General features: G+C 33.3%; 2 protein-coding genes across 7 annotated transcripts; one reads left to right on the top strand and one right to left on the bottom strand.

Moving 5' to 3' along the window:
* The first annotated feature begins 3,780 nt into the window (after positions 1–3,780).
* Positions 3,781–10,974, top strand: LOC140863559 (pentatricopeptide repeat-containing protein At3g53360, mitochondrial). Of its 6 annotated transcripts, XM_073267077.1 has the most exons (6): positions 3,798–3,933; positions 5,275–7,788; positions 7,877–8,017; positions 9,060–9,202; positions 10,234–10,291; positions 10,402–10,974. In XM_073267077.1, the coding sequence occupies exon 2, from the start codon at positions 5,443–5,445 to the stop codon at positions 7,744–7,746; it is 2,304 nt and encodes a 767-aa protein (XP_073123178.1). In that variant the 5' UTR covers positions 3,798–3,933; positions 5,275–5,442; the 3' UTR covers positions 7,747–7,788; positions 7,877–8,017; positions 9,060–9,202; positions 10,234–10,291; positions 10,402–10,974. The 6 variants fall into 6 exon arrangements, with proteins under 6 accessions (XP_073123174.1, XP_073123175.1, XP_073123178.1 ...); XM_073267076.1 differs by lacking the exon at positions 9,060–9,202 and having other exon boundaries at positions 10,402–10,973; XM_073267074.1 differs by lacking the exon at positions 9,060–9,202 and having other exon boundaries at positions 3,797–3,933; positions 5,389–7,788; positions 10,234–10,973.
* Positions 10,975–11,161: 187 nt separating this feature from the next.
* LOC140866133 (UDP-glycosyltransferase 76B1-like) lies at positions 11,162–12,869 on the bottom strand. Its single transcript, XM_073271035.1, has 2 exons — positions 12,327–12,869; positions 11,162–12,167 (listed from the first exon to the last, which is right to left on the bottom strand). Exons 1-2 carry the CDS (start codon positions 12,799–12,801, stop codon positions 11,272–11,274), a joined length of 1,371 nt encoding a protein of 456 aa, XP_073127136.1. The 5' UTR covers positions 12,802–12,869; the 3' UTR covers positions 11,162–11,271.
* Between the last annotated feature and the right edge of the window lie 3,982 nt (positions 12,870–16,851).

Raw genomic sequence — 16,851 nt, forward strand, 5'->3', positions numbered from 1 at the left:
AGTGATATATTATTTAATCCATAATAAATTTTAAATATACATAAAAATACGATTGTAAAAAATTTAAAGTAGTCTTTTTTTATCAAATAAAATTTAATATTTATTTTTAATAGGATGATTAGTTTAATCTATAAGCATATATAGATATACGCAACAAATATTCAAAAAAAGTGATGTTATGAACGATATATTATTTAATATAAAAATTTTAGAATATAGATAAAAATACGATTGAAGTTAAACTAAATTAAAAATAAATTTTTTTGTGATCAAACAAAATTTAATTTTTACTTTTAATAAGATGATTATTTTTGCTTTTACATACATACATACATACATACATACATACATACATACATACATACATATACTCAGTAGAGATTAAAAACCTCATCCCCAGGCACATTCAAGAGGATGGGAGATCGGGAATTGGAGGGCTGGTTCGAAATGATAAGGAAGACGTGATAGTGGTTTTTCATGGAAATATCGGAACTGGGACAAACAAAAGAGCTGAAGTCTTGGCGATGCTGAAAGGATTACAAATCTGTAGGCTGTATAACTGCTTCCCACTTTGGTTAGAATTGGCTCTGAACATTATTAATAATGACCACACAAGCTGGGATCTCATCCATCCTCTCACTCAAATACATCAAATATTGAATTATTCTGTGGTTCAGAAAACTCATATATTCAGAGAAGGAAACTCCGCAGCAGACGAGTTGGCAAATATGGGGCTTCTAGGCGACGCGACTTTGCTCCCCCATCAAATTAATGGAATGCTTAAAGGTATTTGTAGGCTTGACAAATCAAGGCTGCCTTATGTTAGAATTTCTTCTAAATTGCTGTAATCTAGAGTTGTAATTTTATTCATGGCATTGTCCACACTCGTATTTACAATGAGGTTTTGGCATAGTCCACCTTTCGTACCTCTTTTTCCATTTCACTCAATAAATAGGGTAGGGTTCTGCAAAACCCTCCGTCGTGATGACGGTTTTTTTTTAAGTAGAGATTAAAAAACATAGTATTATGAGTGATATACAATTTAATATAAAAATATATACATATATATATATATATAAGCAACAAAGTATGCTAAAAATAGAAACATGAAACTCTTCCGTTCAAAAATATTTTCGAAAAATACTAAACAATTATCATTATTAAATAAATTTAAAATTACAATAATATGTGATCGAATTTAAAACATAAATAGATATAATATTGAACATTCAACAAAATATAATATTATTTTATATTATATATATATAAGCGAAAAAAACTGCTAAAATAGAAACTATAATATTTTTCAACCGAAAAATTATTTCCGAAAAGAGTGAAGACATTATCATCAAATTTAAAAATTCAAATAAGATATGATTAAATTCAAAATTATAGCTAGAGATAATATAGGATATTCAAGAAAATATAATATTATCATTTGAGTGATATATTATTTGACTAAATTTTTTTAAAATCTATATCTATATCTATATATATATAAACAAAAAAGTCACCTAAATAGAAATAAAACAAATTTTCTCGCCCAAAAGACTTTTTCAAAAATAGTAAAGATATCATAAAATTAAAAATACAATAATATATTATTTAGTTTAAAATTATAGATAAAGATAATATTGAATATTTAAAAAATAATATGATATTATAAATGATAAAATATTTGATCCAAAAATTTTAAAATATATATAAAATTATGATTTAATTTTAAAAAATTAAAATATATTTTATCGTGATCAAACAAAATTTAATTTTTGAATTTAGCGTTGGTTGTTTTGCCAAATACAAAAAAATTTGTACACCAAATTTTACAACACAAAAAATTCAATACAGAATTTTAATATATCAAAATATCATGATAAATTAAACTAAAAGCAAAATTATACATGATATTTGTTATACATTTAGCATTTATATATATAAAAACAGAAAACTCAGCTACAAATAGTTAAACTAAAATTTTAAAAATATAAATAAAAAATATGGTTGAATTAAAAACAAAAATCAAAATAGTCTTCTTACAAAATTTAATTTTTTGTTTTTTTATAAAAATACGATAGACTTTTTTAAAAAAATATTTTTCATTATTATACAAAATATAATTTTTGTTCTTAAGGTGTTTTTTTTTCATATATATATATATATATATATATATATATATATTATGAGCGATATATTATTTAATATAAAAAATTTGAAATATAGATAAAAATACGGTTGAAGTTAAAATAAATTAAAAATAATTTTTTTTGTAATGAAATAGAATTTAATTTTTGCTTCCAATAATGTGATTTTTTTTTTGCTTATATGTATATATACATATACTCAGTATAGATAAAAAAAAAACTTAGTATTATGAGTGATATATTATTTAATATAAAAATTTTAATATATATATATATATATATATGTACAAAAAAATATGCTAAAAATATAAACATGAAACTTTTTCGTCCAAAAATCTTTACGAAAAATAGTAAACAATTATCATTATTAAATAAATTTAAAAATACAATAATATGTGATCGAATTTAAATTATAAATAGATATAATATTGAGTATTCAACAAAAGATAATGTTATTTTATCTAAAATATTTTAAATATATATATTTATATATATAAAAGCTGATAAAAATACTAAAATAGAAACTATAATATTTTTCAATCGAAAAATTATTTCCAAATATAGTGAAAACGTTATCATTAAATTTAAAAATTCAAATAAGATATGATTGAATTCAAAACTATAGATAGAGATAATATAGGACATTCAAGAAAATATAATATTATGATTTGAGTGATATACTGTTTAATTAAAAAAAATTAAAATATTGATAAATATATGATTTAATTTTAAAATTGTTTTTCATTATCATACTTATAATTGTTTTTGTTTATTTAACTTTATATACTATATATATATATATTAAATTTTGTTAATATAAAGAACATTTTAAACTAATTGTACAGAGTTTAACGTAACTTATCTTATCAAAATATTATGTATCTATATTTTATTATATTTATTTTTATATATTATTTTTTTCTATTTTTCTATTTCAACTTTAAAAATTCTAAAATATATTTTAAAATTTAAAAAATTTCTATTTTGTTTTTGTATAGAATACAAATATTACATGCATCAAATTTATAATTATTGGATAAATAAATCATTTATGAAATAACAAAAATTTTAATACAAAGATAATATGAAGAAGAAAAATATTAAAAATAAAACATTTATAAAAAAAATAGTGGTGGAACAACTTTTTTATATATATATAAAAACATATTAGAAGATGTCAAATTGCTTATTTAAACCGCTTAAAACTGTTTTCTAAAAAGTTTTCCAAACACATTTACAAAACTTTTAAGCTTTGTCAAACATCCCTCCAACGAATTTAAATTGATTTCAATACTTTAAGGGTTTGAAATCCGTTGTGATGATCTCAATTGTAATGTAATAAATATCAAGATGAATTTTTTTTAAGTTATCTAAGCAATGAAGATACATTTATATCCGTAGATTTCAAATCCTTTAATCCAATTCAACCTTAATTTATTTGTATTTTAATTATTTATTCAAGTACTCATATTTACTAATTTTACCAATAATTATATAAAAATAACACATTGTGCATCGCACAGATGAAATACTAATATAGTATAAATTATAATAATAATCCCGGGTATTAATATATTTATTTTTAAACTGTGAACAAATCTTTATCTCCTTGACACTTTTACAACAAAAAAATAAATAAATAAATAAATGATTTGATAAATGGAATTAACCGGAGAGAAATTCCATAGGATCGGAGCATTTTCCCTTTTGCTTAGCCCACATTTTTGGGTTGTTTAGCATCATGTCGGAGGTGATCTAGCTTTTGTCCTGATGACGAGTTTGACTTGCTCAGGTATCAACTGTGAAACTAATGTTATTACTTCTCACTTTTTTTAGTGAGCAATTCGTTTCTATCATTTATGGGTTTGTTCTTTTGTTTGGAGCTTAGTTACTGTTGTGTATAATTTATTTGTGGCGCATACTGTTGTTGAGAATTTTAGGGTTTGGATTCACCATTCACCGGTAAAAATTATTATACATGTTTCCATTTTGTTTTATATATTTGGATTATGTATAAACAGAGAAAATTGGCTACAAACGTACTTCACAGGAAGTGTTACATTTGAATTCTGTTACACTTTCTTGGATTACAGGCAAATGTTTTGAACTATTGCTATGTGGAGTTCATAGAACAGAATTGAAAATGGGATATTTTGTGTAATGATTTTGAGCTTCAAAAGACTATGAATGGTTTGGTGCATCTGAGCCTTTTTTTTTTAATTTTTTTTGGGTGAAGCAGTATCTGACTTTCTTTTTTTTGGAGCAGTATCTAACTTTCGATTAGAAGAAATCATTTGGGTGATGAAAATTTTGGGAGAATGACGTTTATTTGGCCAGATAATATGAATTAGGGCTGTGTTAACTTGAGTAACTGAGTAAGATCATGTTGCCTCTTCTCACATACCTATTTCACGGTGTTACCCACCTATTTAATAGATCCCAGCTGCATATGGAATTCATAACTTTGTACAGATATAAGTCAAAACTTGTAAAGGTACTTCAATAATTTATTTACTGAAATGAAATATGGCTGACTCAATCTTGTTTTACTTAATGCCATTTAAAATTTTATAATTGAATGGTCTAGTCGAGCATCTGTTATTTTCAACACATTGTAAATAAGCTGGAAATGATTTTTCTCAACAAATAAATTTGTCTTATTCTTCCAGACAGTAACTTAGCATTCTTGCTTGTTCTTGCCAACATGCTTTTTGAGCCACGACTCAATTTGAAATCCTCTACTTCAGGGATTAGATTTTACTGTATTAAGATTTTTTTTATCGTAAGTTTTCTGTAAAGGATTTCATTAAATTCAAATTTGTTTCCTAATCACTCGCAGAAAACTTTTTCTGTGTATTCTATGTGGGTGTTGGTCACATGGATATGAACAAGCACAATAATTTTTCAATGGATTAAAGGATTCCCAACTCATAAATAGAAATTAAAATAACCCGATAGAAAAGATTGGGTACAAGGTCCATTAAGAAATGTAAATTACAACAAATTATCTTTGTTCCTTTTGGTTGTTCGAAACATGGTGAAGTTCGTTCTTTAAACTGTTGGCTTTTATGTTTATGGTTTTTTTAGCTTACCCTTCAAGGACTTTGACTTTGTTATGATGTATTTTGTACAGTTTCTATACCCATTTCTGGTTGAGTTTTTTTTTTTGCCTTGCCATCCAACATGTATGTTAATTACCTGAGTGGCGGATATGATTGGAATCTTCACTCAGTCCACTGGTATTTAGCATTATGACAGACATGGACTGGTGGAATTCTTTGTCCTTCTGCTGTAGAAGAAAATGTCAAAAAGATTGCAGCCTATTCGGCGGTGTACCAGTATCTATGCCAACCTTAAAAATAACATTGCAATCTCTTACTTAAAAAATGAGCAGTCTTTCAATGATCACATTAGCTCCTTTTGCAAGCAAAAGCTTTTCAAAGATGCCCTTCGAGGCTTTGACAGTCTAGAACAAAATGAAGATTACATCGTGTATCCAAGCACCTATGCACATTTGATCTCTGCATGCGCATCTTTAAGGTCCCTTGAATATGGAAAAAGAATTCATGACCACATCTTGAAGTTCAACTTGCAATCTGATGTTATCCTTGAGAATCATATTCTCAATATGTATGGCAAATGTGGGTCTATGAAGGATGCTAGGAGGGTCTTTGATAATATGCAGGACCGGAATGTGGTGACTTGGACAGCACTCATTGCTGGGTACTCACAGAATGGTCCAGATATTGAAGCCATAAATTTATATATCCTAATGCACCGGCTCGGTCTTATGCCAGATCATTTCACATTTGGCAGTGTGATTAAAGCATGTTCAAGTGTGAATGACGTTGACTTTGCGGGCCAGCTGCATGCACAGGTGGTTAAATCTGAATTTGGTTCCCATGTTATCTCTCAAAATGCTCTCATCACAATGTATGCCAAGTTTGGTCAGATAAATGTTGCACGTGATGTCTTCTCTCGTATCAAATCAAGGGATTTGATTTCATGGAGTTCAATGATATCCGGGTTTTCCAAATTCGGTTATGAGTGGGACGCCCTAAGCTGTTTTAAGGATATGCTTATTTGGGGTACTTACCATCCAAACGAATTTATTTTTGGCAGTGTTTTCAGTGCTTGTGGCTTTCTTGGTCAACCTGAATATGGAAGACAGGTACATGGTATAAGCATAAAATATGGTTTTGCAGGAGATTCTTTCACAGGTTGTTCTTTGACGAATATGTATGCAAAATGTGGTTTCTTGAGTTCAGCAAAAACGGCATTCAATCTTATAGAAGTTCCTGATACAGTGTCCTGGAATGCAATGATAGCGGGTTTTGCCAATGGTGGTGATGCGAATGAAGCTATGTTGATTTTTTCTGAGATGAGGCATTTGGGGTTGAAACCAGATGATATCACAGTTCGTTCTTTGTTATGTGCTTTCGCAGATACATTTGCACTATCTCAGGGGATACAGGTGCACTCGTGTATTGTAAAGATGGGACTAGATCTCGAGATTTCAGTCTGCAACACGCTGCTTACAATGTATGCTAATTGCTCAAGTTGTGATGATGCATATAAAATGTTTGAGGAGACTCGAAGCAATGGAGATCTAGTTTCTTGGAATGCTATCATTACAATGTGTATGCATCACAGACAGGTTGAAGAAGCTATATCATTATTTAAAATGATGTTGCTGTTATATGGGAAGTGTGACCATATCACGTTAGCTAATGTACTGGGGGCTTGCAGAAAATTTGCCTTTTTGGAGATGGGAGGTCAAGTTCACTGCTATGCTGTGAAGTCTGGGCTCTATTTTGATAATTTGGTTATGAATACGTTGATTGATTTGTATATGAAGTGTGGATCTGTTGAAAGAGGTAGAAAGCTCTTTGATTGCATGGAAAATATTGATGTTGTATCCTGGAGTAGTTTGATTGTAGGGTATGCCCAATTTGGCGATGGTGAAGAGGCTCTGGATCTTTTCAAGAAAATGAAGAATCTAGGTGTAAAGCCAAATGAAGTGACCTTGGTAGGAGTCTTAACGGCTTGTAGTCATGTTGGACTGGTGGAAGAAGGGTTGCAATTGTTCAAATCTATGGAGAAGGAATATGGTTTAGTCCCCACGAGAGAGCATTACTCATGCGTTGTTGACTTGCTTGCTAGAGGTGGCCGCATCCATGATGCAGAAGAGGTGATTGATAGAATGCCTTTTGAACCTGATATCGTAATGTGGAAAACTCTACTTTCTGCCTGTAAAACTCGTAATAATCTTGAGGTTGGAAAACGGGTTGCTGAGAATCTATTGAAGATTGATCCATCCAATTCTGCTGCTCATGTGTTACTCTGCAGCTTATATGCTTCCTCTGGTGATTGGGAAGACTTTGCCACATCTAGAAGTTTAATGAGAGAAAAGGGTGTAAAGAAAGTTCCTGGTCAAAGCTGGATTGAAGTCAAAGATAGATTGCATGTTTTTTTAGCAAATGATGGAATTCATCCGGAGAGGGAAAAAATATTTTCAATTCTAGACGAGTTGTGGTCACTCATTCTCGATGATGGTTATATTCCAACTTGGGAATATAGTTTGCTACTAGGGAACGCCCCGTAAATCATACAACAGCATCAAGGGAAATGCTCTCTTAAATTTTGGGTACTATTATGTTATGTCTTTTGCATTTTTAGTTTTGTCAGTGTTTGATATAAAATGATGGCCATGCTTTTTATTCATGCTTATATAGGTAAAACTTTCTGGAGTTCGACAGAAAATCAATTTTTTCCTGATTCTGCTTATCAACAGCCATCGATCGCGTTCCGATTTTGAAATACTGAGGGCGCTTAGGGCCACGGCTAGAGTGATAATTTGATCCCTAATTGATGAGGTAAGTTCTTTACAGCATCAAGTATTAATTTTTAATTTCATTCTTCTGCTTGGTGATTTGATATAGATCACCAGAAGTTAACGTCTGACCATTTCTTTGGCAAAATGTAATTGAGTTTGCACTTCTCTTTGCACCAAAAGTTAATGGCTGACCTTATTGTAGCGTTCAATATCTAGTTTTTTAATAATATTGAATCTTGTGTTATGAATATTTTAAGTAATTATGGTATAAATTCATAATAGGATATGTGTGTGTACTGGTGTGTGTCTCCTTTAATAGTATAAATTCATAATAGAATTCGAAAGCGAACACATATTTGGAAAGCTCTCTTTAAGGATTACGTTTTGGTCCCCATAATTCCAAGAAATATCGCCACCCCTGTTAATCCCATCGCCCTTTTGCGCCATTTTCTTCTTTTTTTTCCATCAAACGTGGCCAGTAATCATCATTTCAAGTTGGTGGGGCTCGATTTTGAAACTTGAGGTAGATTCGATTTGTTTAGGGTTTAGAAAATTGGGATTTTGGTACATTCAATATTCTATAATTGATATTTGAATTATTGTTTATATGTACAATATTTGAGCCGATTGAAGATACCAATTGAATTTTCAAATATTGTCGGATTTAATTGGAAAATTTAGGATTTGATAAAATTGGGTATTTCGACTTTTAGAGTTGTTTATTCAATGTGGAAGATTTTATAAATTAGAATTGTTAAATGGTATGTTTGGAAATTATTGTGCAAATTTTTGAAATAAATTTGCGAAGTTTGAAAAGAAATTGATGTAATGAGAAATAAATTAATTTGCCACAGGCTTGGATAATCAGGAAGTATCCGGAGTTTTGTAAGAACTTTTGTGGTATTTTAGTTAACTAGTAAAGGTACGGATTGATCATTTTCGTTAAGGCTAGCTTTTGATGGGTATCGGCGGCTTTTACATGTATTATATGATTATATGCTTTGTTTGAGAATGCACTCATATTGAGCCATGATCCTTTTTATTTCTGAGATGATTCTTCGTTCTTTGATGAGTTATCTTAGACATTACCACCGAGGGTGTGTTAACGTTCCACATCCGATGACTAGCGTAAGGGCCGAGCAGTTCTGCAGATTGTCACCCCTGAGTCCCTGACGCAGACTGTGCAGGGCTGAGGGCGTATTTAGCATGTCACACCCATGCACAGGTGGCCATAGTTATTGCTATCATTTCTTTGGATTCAAACTTGATATCCGGGATTTCTTTGGTACCTCACATGCATCACATTGCATTGGTTATTTTACTTGTCATCTATATATGCTATAATTTATTTGACCTTCGTACTGCTGCTTAACCTCGGTCCCTTGAGGAGGTTGTGGTTTGTTTGTGACTCCATGGCGTGTTGTACTGATGGTACGGACGCAACTGGCAAAGTTTCTGCCAGTGGAGTCCAATGAATCGCTTTATTGTCGAGGCTCAGATGTTATTATACTATTATGGAGTATATATATTTGCTGGGGAGATGTCCCTTGTTGTATGTCGTTACGATTTGTTGGATTGATTTTGTCTGATCAAGCATGGTTGGTTCTGCGTATGGATTAGTTCTGGTCAGTGTGGCTGTAGATTTGTGTAGTGACACTTTTTGTTGTATTCGAGCGTATTTGAGTTGATTGTTTTCCTTTTAGGCTAATTTATTTGATTGCGTGTTAATTAAATATTAATCAGGAACGAGCCCTCAGAACTTCTCTCCCAAGATCTGAAAACTCCCTTAACTTCTCTTCCCAGATTTGAATTAATAATTTCCATCATTTGATTTCTTTGAACACAAGTAATGAAATGCAATTCCAAGATCCACATATTCTTTTTATCTGACATATTTGCCTATTATTTGGTATTTACCTGAATATGATAACCAATATATTCCGAGATATGCTCACTTTTCATTCCATAACATCATAAGGATAATGTTTGTTGCTCTATCAAATTTCAGCTACTAAGAGCTATTTCGTAAAATATACACTTAAATTCATTTGGCCGTTGTTAAGCTTTTGTAGTTATTCCATTTGATTCATACCTGTTTGAGGTTATGTGTCTTATTATAATTTTTAGGTATACGGGCACCTATGAATCAAATTTCATTTTCTATTCTATTAAAGTTCTAATTAATCCATTTATTCGTGTTTAAATATTGGTGCAGTGCATATGTATTGATTTATATGTTTTTGCTGCTCTTTACAGGGTTCTCCTTGGGACGACTATTTTTTTTTCTGAAGACCACATATTTCAGAATTGAATGGTGGGTGGAACATGTGAAGTGGGATATGTATTCTGTATTAATTTGTTTTTAGAAACTTTTAGCATATTAATACTACGATTGGTTCAAGCTAAAGGAACCCCTTTGGGTAGGTAAAACATGGGATCTCAACCTTGAAAGCTTGGTAAACTTGATAAGGTGGATTTGAGACACTGGAAAAATGGGCAACCTGTGCATTTACTAGACATTCAGTTGTATGATTGAAGACGAACTGGATGATCTTCGGGTTTGCGAGTCAAAGATTAGTTGATGCGCTTGATCTGATGGAACCCCTTGAAATCTTATATTCAAATATATGTTCAATAGCTCAGAACTATCCGCCAATTCAACCTTACTCAAACAAGGATCAAGACGTGATTTCCGTTGGAACTATTGATGATAATGAGTTTTGAAGAGCAATAAAAGATGCTACCTGAGTCGCTATTGAAAGTTTTGAGGGAGTTCAATTTTGATTTTTGTTGGAGCCTACAACCTAAAGTTCAGGATCTGTGTATGCTGGGAGTTTTTTTTTTTTTTTTTTAAAAAAAAAATTATTTATATATTTATTTTTTTTAAACTCGGTTTTGAGTCTCTTTGTATCTCATTGCCCTGTATACGTATGTTTTTGGTGTATATTTTATATGTAGTTTTGTATGGAAGACCAGTTTAAGGTGAAGTCATGGCAAAGCTTTTTGTAAAATCGTTATTATTACATGATAGGTCGTTTCAATTAATTTTCCGAGATTTAAAACTACTGTCTCAGCCCTTGTTTTCCTGACGAATATCATTATTAAAAAACATTATAGATCTATATGTAGATTATATGAATGATGGTATACATTTGTGTTTGTTCATAAGTTATATAGACTAGGAGCATTTAGTAAGGATCTTGAAAGACACCTAAAGTAAAATTCCAAACAATATAAAGTGATATTCTCGTTGTATCCACCAAAAGGAAAGTTGAGGAAACAGCACTTGAAAATCTAAAAACCAGATGATGATTTAAACGAAGAGATCAAATCAGATAAAGCATTCAGAGATCGGCTTGAAAAGCCATCTGTTTTCAAAGAAACATCCATTTTCTCCTTCAAACACACAAGTCTCTCTCTTATTTCTTGGCCTTCTCTGTCCAGCATCAATTTTCTGATGGCTGATTCAATCTCCTCTTTTTCGAACCCGTTTTCCAATTTGATCCCAAGTTTCCAGACGTCGTTAAGGTACCGGGAATTCACCATCTGATCTCCCAAGAAAGACGAGCAAATCATGGGAACACCTTCACAGATACTCTCAAGAACAGAGTTCCATCCGCTGTGAGTCCAAAATCCGCCAACGGATGGATGAGACAACACTTCTTGCTGAGGTGCCCATTTAACAATGTATCCCCTTTTACCAGTAACCTCCAAGAATTCAATCGGTAAAGACTCGAGCCATTCCGAGCCTTGTACTAATCCAGGCCTGACCGCCCACAGGAATGGCTGCATACTATTGGCTAGACCCCAAGCCATTTCGATTAGATTCTTTTCATCCATTTTTACAAGACTCCCGAAGCTAACATAAAGAACAGAATCTGGCTTTTGGGTATCCAGCCAGGTAATAGCGCTTCTGTCCTGTGTCAACAAACTGCTTGAGGCTGACGAAAAGAACTTGTGAAACGGCCCGACTAAAAACGTGGGAATGCGAAAATGCTCGTGAAGATTGGGGTGATTGGGCTCTTCAAGATCTGGGAAGGTGTTGAAAATCAGGCCTGATGCTGCCTTCGTTGCTTCTACCGTATTGCGTAAGATTTTCAATGCATCATTCGGGTTCCGTCTTTGAATTGAGGGAATATCTTTTACTCTAAGTGGTGGCAGCTCAAGAACTGGATCCTCCCTTCTCGAATCTGATCAACAAAGGGTTGGGTCAATTTTTTTCTCAGACAATTTCTAATTGATACAGTTACAAATAAGCCCAAGAAATTGAAACATACCAAGAATGGGTCAATTTTAATTCAGACAATTTTCAGAGTTTGATTAGATAGGCCCCAAAAAAGAAAACATACCCAGATTATTATTAGAATAGTACCCTTTTCCCTGAAGAAGAGGAACAGTGGCAAAGGCTAAAAAGGAACAAACGCTACTGGTCCTCAGCACAATCCTGTGTATTCCAAGATCCTGCGCCACATCTTTCGAGCAAAACAACAAAGCATCCGTAATTATGCACGCAATATCATCATGGGCTGACATTAACTTCTCCAAGCACTCGCGGAAGGGCCCAATACAGTTGGCGTTTAGAAGATGGAGGAGACGCAGAACGTCAAATTTGGACTCTTGATCTTCCGATAAGCCATCGGGGATAAGGTGAAACGTGAGGTGAGGATACTTGGATGGATCGGGGGAGTTGAAGTGAGTGTGTATAATGGAGATTGTGAATCCTCTGGAGTGGAGAATATTGGCGAGCTGAATCATGGGATTTATGTGGCCTTGAAACGGTAGAGGGAAGAGGATTACTCTCAGTGCTTTTCCCGGATCATCCATGGATAATACACACAAGACTTGTTTTATGTCTCTATGGAGAAGGAAGGAAAGAAGACTTGTTTGATAAAATTTTTCAACAGCTCCTCTCAATTCTACAGGGGAAAAAAGATTTTTTCTTTATTTTTATTAATATAATTCTCATCAGACAAACAACATTATGTCAAAACGTGATTCTGAAGAAATCTAAAAACAATGATAAAAAAAAAAATAGGTGTTTGATATTAAGAACTAACATATTTTTAACTAAAAATATTAAATAGATCATATATATTTAATTTAGTCTACCAATAAAAGTGAATAGAAGTATAAATTTTTTCATTATAAATTTTCTACTATGTGTTTGATTTTTTTGTCAGAATATCGGTGCCAAATTAGGGCAATAGTGGCTTTCTTGGGAATTCATTGGCTAAAAATATGAACAAACGACATCTTTCAGAGAGTTCATTTGCAATAGTATGGGTAGAGATCTGTATGTTAGGTAAGGGGCGGATCCAAAAATTTTATTACGGGGGGCAGTCGAACAAAATAAAAAATCACACACATATATATATACACACACACATAATCATCACATAAAAAAAAATTAATATAGTAAATTTAATAATTTTTTTATATTTCAAATTTCACTTACAATTTACTCATACGACTTGATATTTACTGAAAATAATTAATAATACTTCATTCGATAAACTAATATTATATATATATATATATATCAATATAATTAATTAATATTCGTAAAAATCTTCTCAGCAAAAAATTTTCTCTTCACTGCATTTGTTGCGATTGGTAAAATAAAAGACAAACTTACAAGCTTGTAAGCTAACAATTCTTGCTTCAACAATTTTTTTTTTTTTGGGTTTAAAAATTTTAAAACTCATTTCTATTTAGATTTAAAAACTTAATGATTGGGCTATGTACAATTTTTTAAAGACTATGGGCCACAAATTTTTGGGTCACTTTGCACACATTAAACAATGAAGATTAACTTAAATTTTTTGACCATCTTATGTATTTTCGTGATTTAAAGGAAACTCAAGAACCAACTGTCTCGAGTGTACTATCCTGCTAAAACGATGACTGCTTGTACCTTTCGATTCGAATAGCTCCAACTCTGAATAAGCTACAATAAGAGGTTATATCATAATCTATACAACCCAAAATAACAAACGCTCAAGATAAACTCTTTACCGCTCTTCGTCTAACTCTTCGACGATTGACTTCTGCTAACTCTGGGCTCAATAGACTTCAAACGAATTTGTATGGAGGAAAAAGAATATCAATAACGACGAACAAATCTAATAGCCAAAGTTCAACAATTCAAACTGTTCAAAATCCTAAAACTCAAACCGGCGGCATAACGGCTATAAACTGATCAAATAGGAAACACAGACAGCAGTGTAACGATCCAAAACAACTCCCAACAACAACAAATTATCCAATAACCAACCATTTCTAAAACCCAACTTTCGAATTATGCCCTAAAAATCATAACAAATCCGAACGAAGTTCTTTTCCCGATCCAGCTTCAAATATACGATATATGCTAGCTCAAGAACGACATATCCGAATTTAAACATATTCTGACAACATCCCAAAATCGAAGTATACTGGATCGAAGAAAAACTTATGGTAGAACAGAGCTCTCACCGCCGTGATCGTTAATCTGTCTTCAGATTGAAATTCTACCGAACGGATCGACCGGAAACCAAAATCTGAAAGCTTGGAGAAAGGTTGGGGCGACTTCAATGGAGGAAACTGATGGAAGGGAGGTGATGGAGTGAAATAAAAGTCAATCCATGCTATAAATATCTAACAAACTCCAAATTTGCGTTTTAGTCCCTGAAATTTCCAAAAATTACAAAAAAAACCCTGATCAAAATCAAGTCGGCTCTTGAATTCTGTAATCTCTGATTATCTCAAATAAACTCAATTAAGATAAATTTGGGGGTTACAATTCTCCCCCTCTTAGAACTGATTTCGTCCTCGAAATCGAATACAGTTCAATTTCAAAAGAAAAGGGGTAATATCCAAAAGTGGAAAGAATTCATCTCTCAGAATCAGTCCAGAAACCGCTGCCTCAAATCGGACTCTAACCCCCAAATCTCTTCTTCAAAACCATAACTGCTCAACTGTACTAGCACAAACTGACTCTATTTGTTTCGGAGCTGCTTCTATGTTCGATCATACTCTAAATCAGTCGTCTCAGGCAATTTGGTAACTCGTCAAATTTTGATCTCAACAAATAATGAACATAAAAACTTCTGGTTGGTAATTCAGCAACACCGATCTGGCGATAATCCGCAACAAAATACGAAAATCACCTTGTGAAAACTAGAAAGAGACGGAACAAAACAAGTCTGTAGGCAAGATCACCTATCAGCTCCAGACTCTAGTGAGATTAAACAATCTCAGAGACGATTTCTCTCTCTACTCATATCTGACAAATCCTCTGAAAGTAGAAATCTTCAGAAATAATCGATCTTTCCGATCAATTACGAAAGTCAGCATCTGTAGTAGCCCGTACCCAGATTTAGTGAGTAACTGTTAATTAATCCAATTAACATGATTAAGGGAATTTCAATTGGATTAGATGAGCCCGGAAATGGACCCAGAATGATCAGATATGGTCCGGATGGTCAGGCAGAACGGATGCAACGTTCTAGGAACGGACGCAATGTTCGTGCCAGCTAGAATGCGTCACTTCTTATGCACTTGATGTTGACGTTCGGACGCAACGATGGCGAACGAACGCAACGATGGAGAACGAACGCAACGATGGAGGAACGGACGTTCCGTTCGATGTCTATAAATAGATGTGCCGAGATTCATTTCCAAGCACACCATTCACCTCTCTTCTCTCGATTCCTTGGTCTTTTAGCTTAGATCTAGGGCATTCTAGGCGTCCGTTAGGAATCCGGAAGTGGCATAGCGGTCCAGGCATCGTAGCGGAGCTACGGCCTAGTTTTGAGGCAAGCGACAGCAAAGGGCTGACGACGGACTCAGGTATAGCTTGTGCTTCCTAAAAATATTTAGGAGTATGCAATAGCTTAGTTAAGGCTTTTAGAACACTATAATGATATTAGTATCATTTGGCATTGTAGTGCGGATTATAGGCGTAGACCTAGAGCTGGTAGAGCGCGCCTAGCATTTGAGGTACGAAAGTACTGTTCAAGATATCCTGACTGAGTATGCATGTATTATGTGACTGCATGATTTATATGACATGATTTTATGCTGCATACATATGCATCTTGAGCTATCTCTTTTAAGATGTCTGTTAGTAGAGTTCTACCCTATCCTGTTAGTGGATGGATTTCCATCGATTTGGGTCCGGCGTATCCACTAGTATTTTGGTATGTGAGCCACCTCCTGAAGGGACGGCACAGCGTGCTATATACCAGGGTCCGGTCTGTCTTTGTTATCTGATTCTTGACCTCTAGTCAGTAGGCGGTACACTTGCATTCATGTATACTCATACTCTCGTGCTTAGCGTTTTATGCTCACGTCTCGTACTCTGTGTTCCTGGACACCCTATTCCATGGGAAAGGTTTGCAATTGGATGAGACGGATGGATCCAAGAGGGGCTAGGCAGTGGTTGGCCAGCTGGAGCTTCGCCTAGGGTTTATTTTTGTTATGATTTGGATTTATACACTATTCGATTTGGTTGTATAATATTTGGGTATTGCAGATTCCTTTCCTTGGGATTGTATTAATGTTTATTATTTCCGCAGCTTATTTTGGTTTACTATTTGATTAAGTTAATTGCATGCCTAAGTTCTGTTTAGTATGTGATCTTGGTAAGGGTCGCTACATTTATGGTATCAGAGCATGCATAGTATTCTTGGGATTTAGATTTTGCATAAGATAACCGCAAGGTAATTTTGTAGATGGCAGACCGCGATGATCAGAGCAGCCATGGCAGTATAGGTGGACGCTGGGGCGATGCTGACCGGGAGCGTCGTCGGAAATGCCATCATCGTCGCCATGATGATCAGCGTTTCAGTGTGCGCCGATTCTTATCTATGGGTCCTAATCCCTTGGTTGGAG

Source organism: Henckelia pumila, chromosome 4, assembly GCF_033568475.1.
Source record: "Henckelia pumila isolate YLH828 chromosome 4, ASM3356847v2, whole genome shotgun sequence".
Classification (NCBI taxonomy): domain Eukaryota; kingdom Viridiplantae; phylum Streptophyta; class Magnoliopsida; order Lamiales; family Gesneriaceae; genus Henckelia; species Henckelia pumila.

Bases quoted from the DNA above. Each gene is read 5' to 3' on its own strand.
- LOC140863559 (XM_073267073.1), top strand. From the start codon at position 5,443: ATGTCAAAAAGATTGCAGCCTATTCGGCGGTGTACCAGTATCTATGCC.
- LOC140866133 (XM_073271035.1), bottom strand. From the start codon at position 12,801: ATGGATGATCCGGGAAAAGCACTGAGAGTAATCCTCTTCCCTCTACCG. The intron at 12,168-12,326 runs GTATGTTTTCTT...TTTGTTGATCAG, and splicing joins CTATTCTAATAATAATCTGG to ATTCGAGAAGGGAGGATCCA.